This window comes from Panthera leo, chromosome C2, assembly GCF_018350215.1.
Source record: "Panthera leo isolate Ple1 chromosome C2, P.leo_Ple1_pat1.1, whole genome shotgun sequence".
NCBI classification, from domain to species: domain Eukaryota; kingdom Metazoa; phylum Chordata; class Mammalia; order Carnivora; family Felidae; genus Panthera; species Panthera leo.
In genome coordinates this window covers 13,756,835-13,774,418 of record NC_056687.1, presented here as the reverse complement: position 1 = coordinate 13,774,418, position 17,584 = coordinate 13,756,835, and the positions used below count along the sequence as shown (strand labels likewise).

Sequence of the window (17,584 nt, the reverse complement as noted above, 5' to 3'; positions counted from 1 at the left end):
ATGGCCTCCTTTCACTAACAGACAACTGCACCTGTTGTCCAAGTGGGATGGGCTTTAATGGCGTTATTTTGTGCTTTTGGTGGTCTTTACGGCCCCCCCTGGTTAAAAAGCTAGTGAGTGATTTTCTGTGGGCTTTAATCTGCTCACGGTCTCAAGGATTCTGTCCAGAAGTACAAGACTCACTGCTACTCAGATATTAGGCACTATAATATTAATACATATAACAGGACTGACTAGAACTCCTTGAAACAATATTGAAAACATTCCATCCATTCGCTTAGTTCATGCATTCATTCATTCATTCATTCATTCAAATATTTAATACATGGCTGGGAACACAAGAGGCGGTAGAGAGACTGAGGAAAAAGAGATAAATATAGAAGAAAAAGGAAGGTTACAGAGGTTATGCCAAAGAAAGGATTCAGACCAACCGTTCATACACATGTTGGAAACGTGCACCCGGCATGTTCCCATGTTTACCTGCACTTGCCAAAGCTCGAACCTGCAGAGCTTCGGTGGGGATCATGTGCCGAAACCGGAAGGGGTCCCAGTCCTCATAAATCGAAAGCCTGTGAGATCCTACCTGCAGGAAGAGAAGGAAGCGGGTGCGTGAGGGTGATCTGCTTCAGCCTGGACCGGACCCCCCACCACCACCACAGACACACACCCACACCCCCCTCCCCCACACCCAGACAACTAGTGAGGCTGGAACACCCCGCGCTGGTCTGGAGGGACCTCAGCCCCATGGGAAGGAAGATGAAAGGGATTCCCCAAAAGGGGGACAGTAAAAAGGCAACAAGTGTCAGGAAGGTTCTGGCCATGATGGGCCCCAATAGCTCTTCACGTTTCATGCTCTCAATGTGCACCTGCCAAAGAGAAGGCGGGGTAGGCAATCTCCTCCCGTTCTTAGCAATGCTTCAAATGTATTTAGAAAGGAAGGAAGGAAGGAAGGAAGGAAGGAAGGAAGGAAGGAAGGAAGGAAGAAGAAAGAAAGAAAGAAAGAAAGAAAGAAAGAAAGAAAGAAAGAAAGAAAGAAAGAAAGAAAGAAAGAAAAAGAAATCACACAAGGCTCGTGCCTGACCAAGGGGCAGAATGGTAATTATGCAGATAAAAACTACGAAGCAGATAGAAATGGAGTTACTTTCAAACCAGGGGAGACGTAAGAAGTCTTACAAGTTTCTTCTTCTGTTTGGAACCGTCTTTATACACAAGGACCACAGCAGTTTTGAAGACTGGAAAAAGAGGAGACAAGGTGGTTACAGCACATAACACACGAGGCTTTCCTCTGAACTCCGATAATGGACACTACAGTTCCCAAGAAGACAGCGAGGGGCATGTGAGCCAGCCCCGACCCCACCTTCTGCTCATTCACCCCATCCACACAGCTCCAAAGCCTCCTGAGATGACAATTTTCCAAAAACCACAGAAAGCCTAAGTAAATGGAAATAAACCCTCCCACCCCACTGGAACCTTTTGAAAGCAAGTTTAATCATGGTGTGATTTCAAGTTTAAAACTTCGGCAGAATGCATTTAACAAAAATGTACTGGTTCAGCAGCTGGAGGAACAGTACAAACCTCGATGATGATAACAAAGCTTACAGGGATTTAGATTTATGCCAGCTAACCTAATAAATAGTGTACACACACATACACATACACACACACACACACACACACACACACACAGAGTATTGCTAATTCAGGAAACAGAACTCATCTTTTTCGACCTAAAGAAATGAAAATGCGTTTATGAAAGCTGAATGCAATTGCACTTCTTCCAAATGGGGCTGAATCACAGGAAGGATCCAGGGGCAGGGAGCTTGCCGGTTTATTCTTACAGTCTTTGAGGGGTAGAGGAGACCCAATAGTTGTGCACACTCCATAGAGTTCCTTAAACAATGCCAAGCATGGTGACCACTCAGTGACTCTGACTCTTCCTAGAGGGAAGGAAGAACGGGCGCCCAGGAGACCAGAAGATGGGCAAGCCCATCGCTGGCTCTTGGATGCAAGGACTCCATCCCCCTTCCTGCTCTGGCCCCAAGAGCCAGGGCCCAGGTGGTCACACGGCAGCTGGAGGGGCCATGCCTGGTGTACCAGACCCAGGATCACAAAGGGAAGGAATATTCTGAGCATTCTCAGGGAGGGGCTCCCAGGCCTTCTGGAGACCAACCCCAAGTGTCTGGCTCATTTTCTGTCCTATTATAAATGAATCGGCTTCTCCTTGGTGCAAGATGCCTCTAACCTCCACTGCAGAAACCAGCCTGATGGTGTAAAGAAACCAGCTCTAGCCACTGGGTCTGGACTGCCCCTGGCCCTTCACGCTCACAGCATCCCACCCCTCAAGAGTTCCAGAGGGTCGGGGCGCCTGGCTGGCTCAGCCGGTGAAGCATCCAATTTTTGGTTTCGGCTCAGGTCATGATCTCACGGTTTGTGAGTTCGAGCCTCATGTCAGGCTCTGTGCTGACAGCACAGAACCTGCTTGGGATTCTCTCTCTCTCCCCCTCTCTCTGCCCCTACCCCACCAGTGCTGTCTCTGTCTCTCTTAAAATAAATAAATGAAAGAAAGAAGGAAGGAAGGAAAGAAAGAAAGAAAGAAAGAAAGGAGGGAGGGAGGGAGGGAGGGAGGGAGGGAGGGAAGAAAGAAAAAGAATCCTAGAGGATTGACGGAGAGGTTCCCTCTCCAAAGTCCCCACTAGCCCAAGGAGGCTGTACCTGCTCTGCACGGTGACTAACACTGGCACATGAAGAGGCCCTACATTCCCACCAGAAGCCTTCAGAAATCACCACAGCCGGGACAATGGGTCCCTTTAAAACTGAGGGAGCTCCACCCCAGGACAGGGTGTCCAGTGACCTTAGTCTCAGAAGACCCACCAAGTCACTGGGACTACAGCTCAATGGGGTGGTTGCCATGGTTCTAAAAAGGCTACTGGCCTGCCTCAGTTTACCCTGACCTCAACTATCTTGAATCACGGCAGTGGGGCCAGAGCGGTCCTCAGCAGGGGCTGTGACCACCTCCACCTTAAACCCTCCCTGATCCCCTGGGACTAGTCTCACTCAGCTGACTGGAGGTGTTGCCCAATCTCTTCCACATGACCCCCACCAAAACTCCTAGCTACCCCTTGCCAGCCCCAAGCACTCCTCTACACCCCCAGGGGTGAACGTCTAATACCCTGCAAGGCGGAAGCCTAGACCAACTTTTTCTTTTTTTTTTTTTTTAAGGTGATAATCATCAGCATTCAGTACAGATTAGCCATCCTGTGAGTAAGAACATCAAGGTGCTGAGGTATACATCAGTACATCAATTTGTTTCAGAGGAAAGCTGCGCTGTCTCCTGAGACGAGAGATTCAAATCAAAAGACAACCACGTTTTAACCCCAGAGCTGCCTGTTCAATGGTAATTACCCTGCTTCCCTTACAGCAACTCCTCTTCACTTCAAAAGGCATTTCTAAGGCCGTTTGCTCTGCCTTGCTACCTGAAATCACATCAAAACTGCCAAACATGACCTCGGAGGACTGAAAACCCGTAAGTGAGTTCATGATGGTGAGGACAGTCTGCCTTTACTCATAATCCTGGTTTGTTTTTCTCAATTTTTTAAAATTAATGTTTATTCATTTTCTGAGAGAGAGAGAGAGAGACAGAGATAAGAGACAGAGCATGAGCAGGGGAGGGGCTGAGAGAGAGGGAGACACACAATCCAAAGCAGGGTCCAGGCTGTGAGCTGTCATGTCAGCACAGAGCCTGATATGGGGGCTCAAACCTGTAAACCGCAAGATCATGACCTGAGCCGAAGTCAGACACATAACTGACTGAGCCACCCTGGTGCCCTCTGGAGATGACTCTTACTTAATAAGCTTGCCTCCACCTCCCATAGAGCCTTGGGCAATTCTCACCTTGTTAACTATGGCCCCGGCGGAATCTACTGGCAGTGTGATCACCAATCACTGATCACTGGGCCTGGGTGTGCAACTTCCATTCACACCCAGCACAGGTGATGGGGGCTCCCTTTTGGTGAGTCTCTCCCCCACCCCACCTCCCCCCCACCCCACCCCCCACCCGCTCCCAGCCCCAGTAAGCAACCCATGGGGCAGGGAGCAGAATGATGCAGAGTGGAACACACACTGTCCTCCCTCTGAGCCTGTGCAGCAAGTGGCAGCTAAAGCCCCAAACCTCAAAAACAGCCTGTTCCTGAACCCTTTGTAAACCACCCTGCAAACTGGGGCCAGCTGCCTATTCAGCACAGCCTGCGAATACAGGCGCTCGTTTGGTTACATATGGTCTATGGTTGCAGTTTGGCTACATATGGCTTCTGGCCCTGAAAACCTAAAATATTTACAATGTGGCCTTTTACAGAGTAGGTTGGTTGACCCCTACTTTCTCCCACTCAAATTATTTTCTGGTTTTAAATCTGTTCATTTCTAACCCCAGGAAATCTGTACAATTCAGAACACAGTCGTGAAAAAGTCCCAATGACGGAACTCTGGAATTGTTCACCTGTAGCCCAGAATCAGAAACAGGTAGGTAAGACCGTTTGGGTCATTTACTTGGGAATCATACTTCCTAGAAATGACCTACCATGAAGCATCAGAAAGCTGCCAGCCCTTCCAAGAAGGAATTGCAACATAAGAAACACAATTGGTAAGTGGGGGGTGGGGGGTGGGGGGTGGGGGGTGGGGGGGGGTAGGGAAAGAAAACACTCTCCTTACCCCTGCCAAAAGCACCCCGCCCCCATCAAAAGCTACCAACGTGTTATAATATCCCAATACTTTCTTGTATGACGCATGTAGTCACATATTTTTCTTGCACACTTCTACCCACCTTTTATTTTTTTAATGTTTATTTATTTTGAGAGAGCGCACGAGAAGGGAGAGGGGCAAACAGAGAGAGAGAGAATCCTAAGCAGGCTCCAAGCTATGAGCACAGAGCCCGAACCCACAAACCACAAGCTCATGACCTGAGCCGAAGTCAAGAGTGGGATGCTCAACGAACTGAGCCACCCAGGCGCCTGCCCACCTTTGTTATGTTTAATGAAATGGCATCACTACTCTAGTGGCTTTTTGAAAATGTTACAAAGGTCACTACGTTTTTCCATGAAGGCTGAGTGATCTAAGTGACAAGTTCAACAGTCTTTATGTTCAACACTCTGATTTTAATATCACGAGGATGTTCCACTTGGGGAGACTCTGTTCACATCGTGGGGGGAGGAAAAAAAGAAGTGTTCGGTTAAAGAAGCCTTAAGCAACAACCTCTTGAAGGCAAGGTAAGAAAATGGAAATGCTAGATTTCCTTTATTTTAGGTTCCCACCCATGAGTCTTCTGTAGAGGCTAGGAGAAGACACAACATAAAACAGAAGCACACACTGTTGGTCGTTTTGCACCCAGAACGGCACTGCAGGCCGTCCAAGCATTCAAACTGCAACAACAAGCCGTATTTCCTAAATTACCCACAATTCCCGGTGTGCCAAAACACAGTTTTCTCTCTCAAAAAGCATTTCACAATACGACCACGTGAGAGTTCTGATTACAGCAACTGCATCCATCTGAACCAGTTGATTGAAAAAGAGAAATCACGCACAAGCATCTCTACTTTTGCTAGTATTCGCCCTACTCTGATTGAGAGGCGCCCCACAACTGAGCAAGGCACCCACCACAGGTGAGCTGAGAATCAGAGTCCTGAATCCCAGCACCACACACAACAGCAGAGTCAGCAAGGATAAAAGATGTCAGATTTGAGGTCGCAGAAAAAGACGGTGTTTTCATTTTTGCCCATTGGCTTTTCCCTGGTGTACTGTTAACCTGTTATTTTGAAAAGCTATGCAGAGGGGGGTTGGGTGGCTCAGTTGGTTAAGCGTCCGACTTCGGCTCAGGTCATGATCTCACAATTCATGAGTTCGAGCCCTGTGTGGAGCTCTGTGCTGACGGCCCAGAGCCTGGAGCCTGCTTCCAGTTCTGTGTCTTCTTCTCTCTCTGCCCCTCCCCACTCCTGCTCTCCCTCTCCCTCCCCGCCCCTTTCTCAAAAATAAACATTAAAAAAGGGTTTTTTTAATAAAAAATAAAAAGAAAAGATATTCAGAGCAGGGACGACAACAAACTCTTTCTCTGCCTGCGTGTTCGTACACGGGGCAGGCTTGGCACGGCCATTCCCTCCCTCCCACGAAGCTGGTGCTCACACTGGCCATACTTCACTGGAAGGTTTCATTCACTGTTTGTGACATGCTGGTGCTCAAGGCAGGAAGACCGGTTCAGATAACTGGAATGAACTTCATTTTAATAAATTGGGTCTTGGGAAAGAAATGTTCTTGTTTTGGGAAATAAGCCCAGCCTCCCTCCCTGTGCCCACCCTCACCAGCCCTGTTCTGATACATACCAAAGGCTGCCAGTTCTGGCTCCTTTTTCCACTTTCCCAGGGAGGCTGGCGGGTTTGGCCAAATCACGGTGGTGTGCAAAAGCAGGTCCCCCATGCTCAGATCTGCAACCTGAGAAGCACAGAAAACAAACAAACAAACAAACAAACAAACTTGCAGGTGGTTGTTACAATATTCAGATTTTTAGGTTTTCAAATCTGGCAGGCTGATGTCAATCTTATTTCACAAAAATATGGTCTTTAACAACATCTGGTCACTTTTTTTTTTCTTTTTCTTTTAAATAGATTTCCCATACTTTTTGAATTTTTTAATGTTGATTTTTATTTGAAAGAGAGAGAGAGAGAGAGAAAGAGACAGACTGTGCACGAGTGGAGAGGGGCAGAGAGATGGAGACAGAATCTGAAGCAGGCTCCAGACTCCCAACTGCCAGCACAGAGTGTGACGCAGGGCCAGAACTCAAGAGCCATGAGATCATGAACTGAGCCGAAGCTGAACACTTAACGGACTGGGCCACCCCGGTACCCCTGGTCACTTTGTTTTCTTTATCCCACATTTGTCTACAAGAATTTCAAGACTAGAGTGGCAAAAGGTAGAAATTGGGGCCTCAAAATTCACACACAGTAGCCTGGAGCCTGGAACCTGTCAAAATTGATCTACAAAACTGGCCAAACTCTGTGTTCAAATAGAGACAGTTCCCCAAGGAGAGACAAATGGCCATCGATCACAGAGATTCCCCCCAGAAAACTAGGCATTTCCACCTATGGGTTTAAATCCCCTTGGAGCCAAGGTTTTTCTGGAAAGCAGTGGAACCAATGATTTTTTCTTCTTCCAGCTCATTCTCAAGGTTTGATTTCACTTTAGAGGAGGAAGAGAGAAGCCAACTGAGGAGTCTGAAGAGTGTTCTTTCAGTATGTGCAGCTTGAGCTCAGGGATCCGCGGAAATCATGGGGTGTGGTCACATGGGGGAGACTGAGCACAAGCCTGGTCCAGATGCGTCTTTGGGTCGTAGAGCCATCCAGACATGATGCTGCGGCAGTCCAGTGCTGACACCTCCCGACAGCCACCTCTGCCTTTGTCACCGGAGTCCAGGGCCCATTTGCAAGCCCATCCACACCTCAACCTCCTGCCCACTCAGCAGCCTATTCGCAGGGAGAAGCATCTGGTCTCTTGACCTGCTCTCTGTGCAGGCACATTAGGGGACAAGGCTTTACAAACAGTCAGAGTCCGTGGTCCACTCACTGACAAATACCAAACACTGCCAATAGGTTCCGCATCCAGAGATCAAGCTCAAGGCAGCACTTCAGATATTCCAAAACTTGATGTTGAGCTTCTCAAAGACAGATGGGTCATTTTGCTGCTTATAATCTGACAGGGTTTCTGGAAATAGCAGCAGCGACCCGGCAGCCCTCTGCTGACCACAGTGCCATTTGGCATTGCTCGTCCTGAGTCACCAAGCCAGATGCCGGTGCTGGAGATGCGGCTCCAGCAGTACAAAATCCAGTGGTGTCGGGGCGCCTGAGAGGCTCAGTCGGTTAAGCACTGGCTTAAGACCTCGGCTCAGGTCATGATCTCATGGTTCGCGGGTTCGAGCCCCATGTCGGGCTCTGTGCTGACAGCTCAGAGCCTGGAGCCTGCTTCGGATTCTGTGTCTCCCTCTCTCTCTGCCCCTCCCCCACTTGTGCTCTGTCTCTCAAAACAACGAATAAACGTTAAAAAAAAATTAAAAACCCAAACCAAACCAAAATTCAGTGGTGTGGTTACCACTATAGTGACTGGGGGATCAATAATAATAATAATTACTGACCTGTATTATTAGTAAGTAGTATAGCCAAGGATAAAAAAAATTAATCAATCTTAGTTTGTTTGTACATATGAAATAACTAGTCAACCACCTCCCAGGACAGTCTCAACTAAGGTGACTATAGTCTCTACTACCCATGCCCCAAGCATCCACACAGAAGAGGAGTGTTTATACACAGAAATCAAATTCCCAGGTACCATTCTGGGCCACCGCCTTAGGGGATATGTCTTTAAACGTGATTGAGGGTCACTGGGGCAGATCATTCTCCAAACTCTACTTCCTCTTCCAACATAATTCTGTATCAGCACCCTCTGCCATGTGACTTTCTAGCACCTCCCACTACACCAGGCAAATCCCTGAAGACTCTGCACGTGGCCATGTGCCTTGGGCCACGGACTTGCCATAGTAAGTTTCCACCAGCCCTCCTGGGCTTCCACCTTCCATGGAAAGGATATGCCCAAGACGGCCACTGCTTCTTCAGCCCGGATCCCGAAAGGATGACAAGTAGAGTGTACCTGGGCTTTACGTTCTAGAGCTCACCAAGAGAGGCCAGAGTTCCGCTGGCCCACACACCCGAGTGTGGTGGTATTCACTGAGATGTTATCTGTCACATAGTGAAAAGGGACTGATGCAGTCCCAGCCCATGTGGTTATGCTCTGTTTTCCAGTTTCCACCTGGCCCACGGAATAAGGGTGTCAGCGCTGCCCATCCTGGCCAACAGTATCTCCCTTGGCCTTCTACTTGTCACCTTCTCAATTTTCTGCCCAAACCTCAAGACTAAGCTCTGCTTAGAAGTCTGGCCTGTTCTACTCGGCCACGTCTTTTGGGCCCAAAGGGGACATGCCCTCTTTGGTCTTTTCTTCGTCCTACCTAAGCAAAAGGGATGCTCTACGTGGTCCAGCTCAACTCCGTAGGGTTTAACATGGGGAGGTTGAAGCCCTCCCAGCTTCATCATACAGTATTTTCTTGAATAGCTTTGTTCTTTGTGCACATATCTGCCTTCAGGGACCGCCTGAGGAAAGTGGCTGATGACAAGATGAGCTATGGTAACGTGTCCCTGGAATGTTACCATTTCAATAGTGACCCACCTTTCCCAACAGATACTGATAAATGTTCCTATTCATAACTGTTGACAAACTGTTCATAAACCCATTCTAGGTTTTTACTGGATATTGCCATTAAAAAGGAACTACAATGATCAGGAATCAGCTCTGTGGGAATCAGGACATAACCTATGTGCCTCTAACTGGCTGCCTCTCAAAGTTTCCATAATTGCTCCAATGTATGTGGCAAGGAGTGTAGTAACTGATCTGTGCACTATTTCCCCAGGACCCACATTTCCCTCAGGTCTTATGTTTGTGAAATTGAGACCACTCCATCCTTTTCAGTTTGAAGACCATCCTCAAAGAGAGATTGCATGGAACTTGAGGCCTTCTCCTTGCCTAATCAAGGATCGTTGGCTACTAAACCTCTGCTCCACTTTGGGCCCCTACTTCTTTCTTACTCTTCTTACAGGGTTAAAACACAATCTTCTGTTGCCTTCTTTGGCATCTTTTCCAAGCCTTGATCTTTCTGGGCTTTGGACGTCCTAATACTGAGATGGGATTTTCCTTCTCTTTAATACTGGTTCTCAGTTAAATGTCTCCCTTTATCTTTTGCACATTTCTTTTCACAAAATCTCAGCCCACAGGAGGCTATTTTATACCGCACTTTGTCTCTTTGTTCCTCGCTAGAAAGATTTCTCACTTGATTGTCAGAATTTCATTGTAGAGGACGGGCAGTTTCACCAAAGCCATGTTCCCTTTCACAGTCCTTGACTTTTGAATCATATTCATCTTTTTTTTTTTCCCCTAAATGCTTTGCAATCCATTATCCATATCATTTTCTAGTCTTTAGCATAACAAGGTCTTTGCCCCCAAGGTCATTAAAATCCAGAAGCTAGCTTGATGCATCATGAACAATATAATGAAAATGTTCATTTCCCAGGCCCAATAAAATTTACTTCTGTCAAAATTAAAATAAACTAAAACACAGGGGAGGAAGTGTTGTGATAAAAAAATGTTTGCATTATTGGGGTGCCTGGCTGCAGAAGCCTGATCTTGGGGTCGTTCGTGAGTTTGAGCTTCACATTGGGTATAGAGATTGCTTAAAAATAATAACAATAATAAATAATAAATATATATATATAAGATAAAAATAAATAATAAATAAATACTTTAAAAAATGCTGTCAGTATTATTTGTAGTAGTCAATGAAACCAAGAGATCTGTCTAATGACAGGAAATTAAGTAAACCATCGTTCGCCCACACAATGAAATATTACACAATAATTTAAATGATTGTTTTGAATAATTTAAAACAACATGGAAGTTTTTTGTTCAATATTAAATAAACAAGGCATAAAATTATTTTCAAAGTATAATTATTCAAGCATATACAGAGATATAATTTTCTAAATCAAAGCAAACACCCAAACATTAAGAGTGGTAAGTGCTTTGTTTTGAGATCGAAGAGATTTTTCTCGTCTTTTCCCGTATTTTGCCCTCTCACAAGCATCCCACGGCTTTCTTCTTACAAGGTTTTATAAGAAAATGAGAACTCAGGGGCGCCTGGGTGGCTCAGTCGGTTAAGCGTCCGACTTCGGCTCAGGTCACGATCTCGCGGTCCGTGAGTTCGAGCCCCGCGTCGGGCTCTGGGCTGATGGCTCAGAGCCTGGAGCCTGCTTCCGATTCTGTGTCTCCCTCTCTCTCTACCCCTCCCCCGTTCATGCTCTGTCTCTCTCTGTCTCAAAAATAAATAAAAAACATTAAAAAAAAATTCTTTAAAAAAAGAAAATGAAAACTCAGTCCAGAGTAGCCGTGCCCACCTTTTCTAAACTCTTGATTGATTACATCATCTGCCAGGTAGACTGAGAACATTCTCATGCTCTGCTTGTCACACCGGTAGAAAAAAATAAATGGTGTTTCAGTGGAACACTGTGGATCCTCTAACACACCCTCCCGAGCCGTCAGACTCCAGCCCTCCATGCTGCCTTTGAGCTCCTCTGCAACTCTCTTGAAGGTGTAGGCAATGGTTGTCCGGTCGGGCACTGACTTGACTTCCTCCCACTGTGGAGAAGCCAGTGTGTCTCCATTTGCAACCGATCACACTATTTCTTCATGTCTTATCCACACCTGTGCTAGTCCAGCTTTTCCAAGAAACCGTGGTGACGTCTGCCTGGTTCCCTCCTATCATCTGAGTAACATAAATGTCTTAATATGTCTTTGCTTTTACATCTAGAGTAGGGCCCATGATTTTACCTCTGTCTGAAAATCAGCCTTTAGCAGTCTGAAAACTTGTTTTGTTTCCCTGAAGACATCAAAATGAACCCGGACAGTAATCCTGTGTACCTTGAAGATAAGGCTGTTTTCTCTCTGCTTAGACTAAACAACCAAGTTTCCCCGCCCCCTTGTCTCTTACCCTCTTGTCATCCCAGTAGGAGTGATTTTCTTCCTGGTTCCCTCCCAGCTTTTCTCCTTTCTTTTTTTTTAAAGGCAGAAAGCAAACCCTAGGAGAATATTCCAGCCGAATGCACAGAGGCAGTGATGAACGTTATTACATATCCTATCCCTCGGATTCATCTCAGTATTATCAGAACTTTTATTCACATAAGCTCTTGTCAATGACTCAGGCATTATTTATAATTTGCTCTCAGTTTTTCTCAGGTGTATCTGGCCCTGTCACTCTTTCTTCTAAGTAGGTTTTTAGGTAGACTTAAAAAAAAACAGATTTAGAGTCATTTGAAATTTTCATTCATTTAGCAAATATTGACTGAGCCCCTACGACAGGCTGAGCATTATTCTAATCTCGAGGGATGCAGCTTTGGCCTTTTACAGTGCTTACGGAAGCAGCCCAAGCCATGGTCATGGGGGTTCAGGCTCACACATAACAGAATAAAACCAGAGGTCCCGAGAGGGAAGGAATGAGACTCAGAGACACCGTTCCGATATTAAGAACTAATTCAGCTGAGGAAGAAAATTCACTTATAGCCTTGGATAAAGGGTAAAAGTTCCACCGACAAAAACAATACCTTCGTAACTCTTTTACTTACAAATAACACCTTCAGAAAACAATGGAACCAACCCGGCTTTACTGCCAGGTGTTCTGAGAGGCCGGCCCCCTTACCTCTTTTTTCTCACCGGTCTGTTCAGCAATGAGCTGGTCAAACACAGCCCCAAATTCTTCATGAATTTTCTGCATTTCGTTGATATGACTTGCAACCTTGTTCATAGTCTTGATGGCCACTGGAAGAAAACGGCCGTGAAAGGCAAAGGCTGTTTAGAGACGGTCACGGAGACACGGGCAGGGGGGGCGGGGGGCAGACCTCGGGGCCGGGGCCTCACCGTCCAGATGGTAGTGCTCCTCGCTCTCGGCATCCGTCAGGGCAAAGAGCTCCTTCAGCAGAAGCGGGTACTTGAGGATCCTCTGGATGGGCTTGATGAGGTAAGACTCGAGAGTGGCCGAGTGCTGCTGTTTCGGGTTCTGGGCATCTAAGAACGCCTTGAAAGCCGTGTCCGTCTTGGCTGGAAGAGATTAACACAGGCTGTCAGGATGGAACCTCCAAATGACCCCCTCCCCACCATTTCCCTCACTTTTTCCAAGGCGCCTTTCCACAGGACTGAGTGGAGAGTGTGTTGCAGGAGGAAGGAAGGCGGGGGCCCCAGGGAGACAACTGGAAGAGCCTGTCAGGCTTATTTGTTTGGGGGCAATAATGGAGTCTGAGTAAAGGGATAACAGGGTTTGTAAATCCTACACCTGGGCTTTCAGGGGCTGCTGTTCATCTTCCTCATACTAAGAACGTCTTTTTTTTTTTTTTTTTTTTTTTTTTTTAATTTTTTTTGGAGTTTATTTATTTTGAGAGACAGAGAACGAGCAGGGTAGGAACAGAGAGAGGGGAGAGAGAGAATCCATGCTGCTAGTGCAGCGTCCGACGCAGTCCTCGAACTCACCAACTGTGAGATCATGACCTGAGCTGGACGGAACCAAGAGTCAGATGCTTAACTGACTGAGCCACCCAGACGCCCCAAGAATGTCTTTTTATTCTGATATTTTGACATCTGGGGGCCTTACAGACCCCGGAACTGCCCCTCCTGGGGCTCGCCATTCCTACATGCAGCAAAGGACTCACCCACCGGGGAGCACACCTTTCGTATGCAAACCAACCAACGTGGAGTCCCCTACCCCCATCTCTTCTAGTGGGCCCTGACACTCTGGCTGCTATTCCCCTGCCCTACTCCCCTCAGGGCCAGGTACCAGACAAATCGGGACCGCCCCTCTACCTCAGAACCCACTGAAACCCCCCCACCCTAAGCCTGCTTACCCTGCCTCGCTCCGTCCTTCGTGCAACAACCACAATAAAGATGCCCACATTCCCCCCTGGCTCCTGCTTCCTGACTGGCCCTGGTGCTTCCCAGTGTGGCCCTGTGTGGCATGCCTCGCCCCCTTCTTTGGGGAACTGTGGGTAACAAACTACCTTTACAAAGGCCAACGGTCTCTCTGGTCTGTTCGCTTCGCCGTATCTGAATACTCAGAAAGCCTACATGTTGAAACACTCCTTACCCTGGTTTTCTTAATCTTTAAAGCATTTCATTGCCAGTTAGAATCCCTTTTTTTTTTTTGAGAAAAGATATGAAAAAAAACAAAAAAATGAGAAGCAGTGGTGCTCTGTAGCTCTGGGAAGTGGGGCAGGGCTGGGTCTCCCACAGCCAATGCCTTTTAAGATCTGTTCTATGTTAATACGCTGCTACCAGCTATTAGCATCTATAGGGCAGTGCCTCCCTCCCAGAGCCCAGGATCGCACAGTCCATTCAGAGGGAAACATACATCTGACCTCAAAGAACCCAGGCAGCACTTGCTTCACCAGCCTGGTTTCTGTCTGTGTCCCAGCAGGGCTGAAAAGCAGCCCTGGGGAGTTGAGGGAACCCAGACGAGCAACAAGGTACCCACCAGTGGGTAGTTGGGAAGACAAGCCTAATTAGGAAGACAAGGCTAATTAATGCCATCTAGGTGCAGAGAAACTGGGGGGAGGGAGAAGGGAATGAGGGCACAAAACGGGGGAAAAAAGGTACAATATATCAAAGTGACGTAACAGTGGGCATACCCTTTTTCAAAAGCTTCTGATAAAAATGTATCTCCGTCTCCAGGGATTAGCAGCGCAAGCTGAGACCAGAAGATGTTGTAAAAGGGCATCATGGATTGTAAACTGATTATTCTATCTTTATTCAAAGAAAAACAGCAACCATGTGAAGGTGGCCTCATAAAGACCACAATCTTTTCATCCCTTTTAAGCCCTGTGAAGAGGAATTAGACTGCATGGGGTTTGGGGCCACCGTTTCTCCTCCTGCCAAAGAGCAAATCTGAGAAAAGAAAAGACACCGGGAAGGAGTGGCCTGTGTGTCAGGAAAGCAAGGCCCAGCCCCTCCGATGCCCAGGAGGCTGTGGCTACTGTGCGACATCCCAAGTGTCTACTGCCCACATCTAGAAGGGGCGTAGGAATCCCCTCAAAATCCGAAAGCCCAAAACAATGGCCACTGGCATTTAATCCATCAACCATATTTCATGTCAGAACAAAACTCAGCTCTTTGTGAGTTAAGGGAGTCTCACTTTCCTCCAACCTAGCCGTGAGCCTATTAAGAGTGAGACTTTTGGGACACCTGGGTGGCTCAGTCGGTTAAGCATCTGACTTCGGCTCAGGTCATGATCACACAGTTCATGGGGTCAAGCCCCGCATAAGGTTCTCTTGCCTCTCAGCACAGAACCCACTTTGGATCCTCTCTCTCTGCCCCTCCCCCACTTGCACTCCCTTCCTCTCAAAAATAAACATTAAAACAAAAGAAAAGAGGCACAGACTTTTGTTCTCCAAGAGTTCTCTTCACCCTCCCCTCTAGGCAACTTTGGCCATTAGAAAAATGTAGGTCATACCTAATGTTTCCAGGGATCGTTTTGAAAGGCAATGATATTTTTCAGGTGCAATGTTATTGGATTAAGAAAAAATCTCCAGGGGCACAATTTAATCTGATTGAGTGATTAAAAGTAACACAAATTGCTCTAAAGCCTGTAATGTGTATACAATTTTACAGGAGAACAAAGTTCTCTAAAATTGTTATGTTAATGATCTCCTAACAATCAGCATTCGGTTAAAGTTGAAAAAGAAGCCTGTATGCAGAACTCTATGCCCAATACAGGACATGTGAAAGCAGCATACGCGAAAAGTTGGGCCAGACAACGTGACAAGGAAATTCCCAGGCTCCCTCTAAAAAAGTTTTCTTTAATGTTTATTTATTTTTGAGAGAGAGAGAGACAGAGTGCGAGCGGGAGAGTAGCAGAGAGGGAGGGAGACACAGAATCGGAAGCAGGCTCCAGGCTCTGAGCTGTCAGCACACAGCCCGATGCGGGGCTCAAACTCTCAAGCTCTGAGATCATGACCTGAGCTGAAGTCGGACGCTTAACTGACTCAGCCACCCAGGCTTCCTTTAAATTTCATGTTGAAAATGTCCTTTGAGTTTCATGTTGGGATAGGTGCCGTGGCAATCAACTAGCTCTACCAGTAAGTATGTCATTATCTGGGGCATGCTCTTCTGTCAACCGGAGGCCTGCACTGTACTAATATTTCCTCTAATAGGTTTTAAATTAAGTCAAGCTCATTCTCTCTGGCAGGAAAGCATAACATGGATAAATTATTTACGTATTCAGGGACTGGATCCGCAGCTGTGCACATGACAGCCACAGGGAAGTGTTAAGAACGAGCAGGCTGATTTCCAGAGATCCTTTGCAATCGGACTTTCTACCGATTATACTGTTTCCCAGGGAAATATCTTTTTTTTTTTTTTTTTAAATCACCTATCACTAACATCACATGCTGAACTAGGGAAGCAAAACAGCTTTCTGGAGACTCTCAGCTTTAGCAGTGCTGGTGGTGCCTATTATCACACACCTAGGGAGAAAAACATAGGTGAGGGAAAGAGGCATTCCACCAAAAGGCACAGTAAGTGTGCAAGGTTATAAGGAAATGAATGAACATTAGGAGTAAAGCAGGGATTTCTAAAGCTCCTCTGTTTCTGCATAATTGCAAGATGACCCCTCAATTCTGGCCCCAAATAGATGAGTCAAACCTTTCGTTATGAGAAGACTGGTAAGACCGTTAGTCCAAGATAGTAGGGGGACCTGGCTGGCCCAGTCAGTAGAGTGTGTGACTAGGCATCTCGAGGGTTGTGAGTTAGAGCCCCATGTTGGGCACAGACTTTACTTAAAAAAAAAAAAAAAAAAAAAGACAGGGGCACCTGGGTGGCTCAGTCAGTTAAGCACCAGACTCTTGATTTTGGCTCAGGTCATGATCTCATGGTTTGTGAGTTCGAGCCCTGCGTGGGGCCCTGTGCTGACAGCAGAGCCTGCTTGGGATTTTGTCTCCCTCTCTCTCTGCCCCGCCCTTGGTTGCTCCCTATCTTTCTCTCAAAATAAATAAAAACAAACTTAAAAAAAAAAAAAAAAAGACAGCAATGCAGTTCACTTCTTAGTACCTTTATTTGTGTAACATCTATCTGGCACATCAATGACTCTTGGATTTCTGTCCCAAACCCCCAACCACAGTCAGCCACACAAATGGGAATCTACAACAGACATGCCCACCTGCCGCCCCGTCCTCACCAGCCTACCTTTCACCAGGACCTTGGGGACCTTCGTGTGGCTGGCGCAGAAGGCACTGTAGAGCTTGAAGCGGTCAGCGTAATACAGAAAGGATCCCCCCAGGGAGAACAGCACTTTCTGGATTCAACGAGAAAAACTGCAGTTAGTTCATGTTCATCCTCGTCTAGAAATATCAGCGGGACACAGAGGGAGCCCACATCTGTCTGACCCTCCCCACACGTCAGCACCATTCACACCTGTCACAGCCTTTCTTTGCTCCCCGACGGCCTGAAACTGCCTATTGGAAAGGTCGAGGGCTTACATGTTGGTGGAGTTGGCCTTCTTGCTAATTACAGTGGAGATGTCACTGCTTCTCCAGCCCTGGGCCTTTAAATGACCTACCTGGGATGTCTGAATGTTAATGAGAAAATATAGATGGCATTTTGGAAAAGGCAGAAATCTCCTGAAATCTCTCATTAGCTCATCCTGGGAGGGGGAAGCGACAAACCAAATAAAGGCAAGAAATGCATACACCCCAAAAATAGAAGACACATTTCCCTGGTCACTAATTCCACCCTCTCCAATATTACTCCTTTGTCTAGCAGGGAGCAGGTAAGAATGTAAGAAACATGCTTGGCTACTGGAATTAGATCTCCTCTCCTAGCCCACACCCTCTGCCTCAAAAGGCTCAAAGATGGGTGATGAACTTCCCTATTAGAATTTAGTTTGCAGGGTGCCTGGGTGGCTCAGTCGGTCGGG

The 17,584-nt window shown here is 46.8% G+C and overlaps 1 protein-coding gene across 9 annotated transcripts in view; it reads right to left on the bottom strand.

The window, feature by feature from the left end:
- Positions 1-17,584, bottom strand: part of TIAM1 (TIAM Rac1 associated GEF 1) — a 381,899-nt gene that overhangs the window by 8,293 nt on the left and 356,022 nt on the right. For all 9 annotated transcript variants that reach the window (XM_042955204.1, XM_042955210.1, XM_042955205.1 and 6 more), the window contains 6 exons: positions 16,855-16,963; positions 12,547-12,726; positions 12,329-12,447; positions 6,366-6,474; positions 1,174-1,232; positions 481-583 (listed from right to left, as the gene is read on the bottom strand). In XM_042955204.1, coding sequence (XP_042811138.1) covers positions 481-583; positions 1,174-1,232; positions 6,366-6,474; positions 12,329-12,447; positions 12,547-12,726; positions 16,855-16,963 — 679 coding nt within the window. The remainder of the gene's footprint in view (positions 1-480; positions 584-1,173; positions 1,233-6,365; positions 6,475-12,328; positions 12,448-12,546; positions 12,727-16,854; positions 16,964-17,584) is intronic.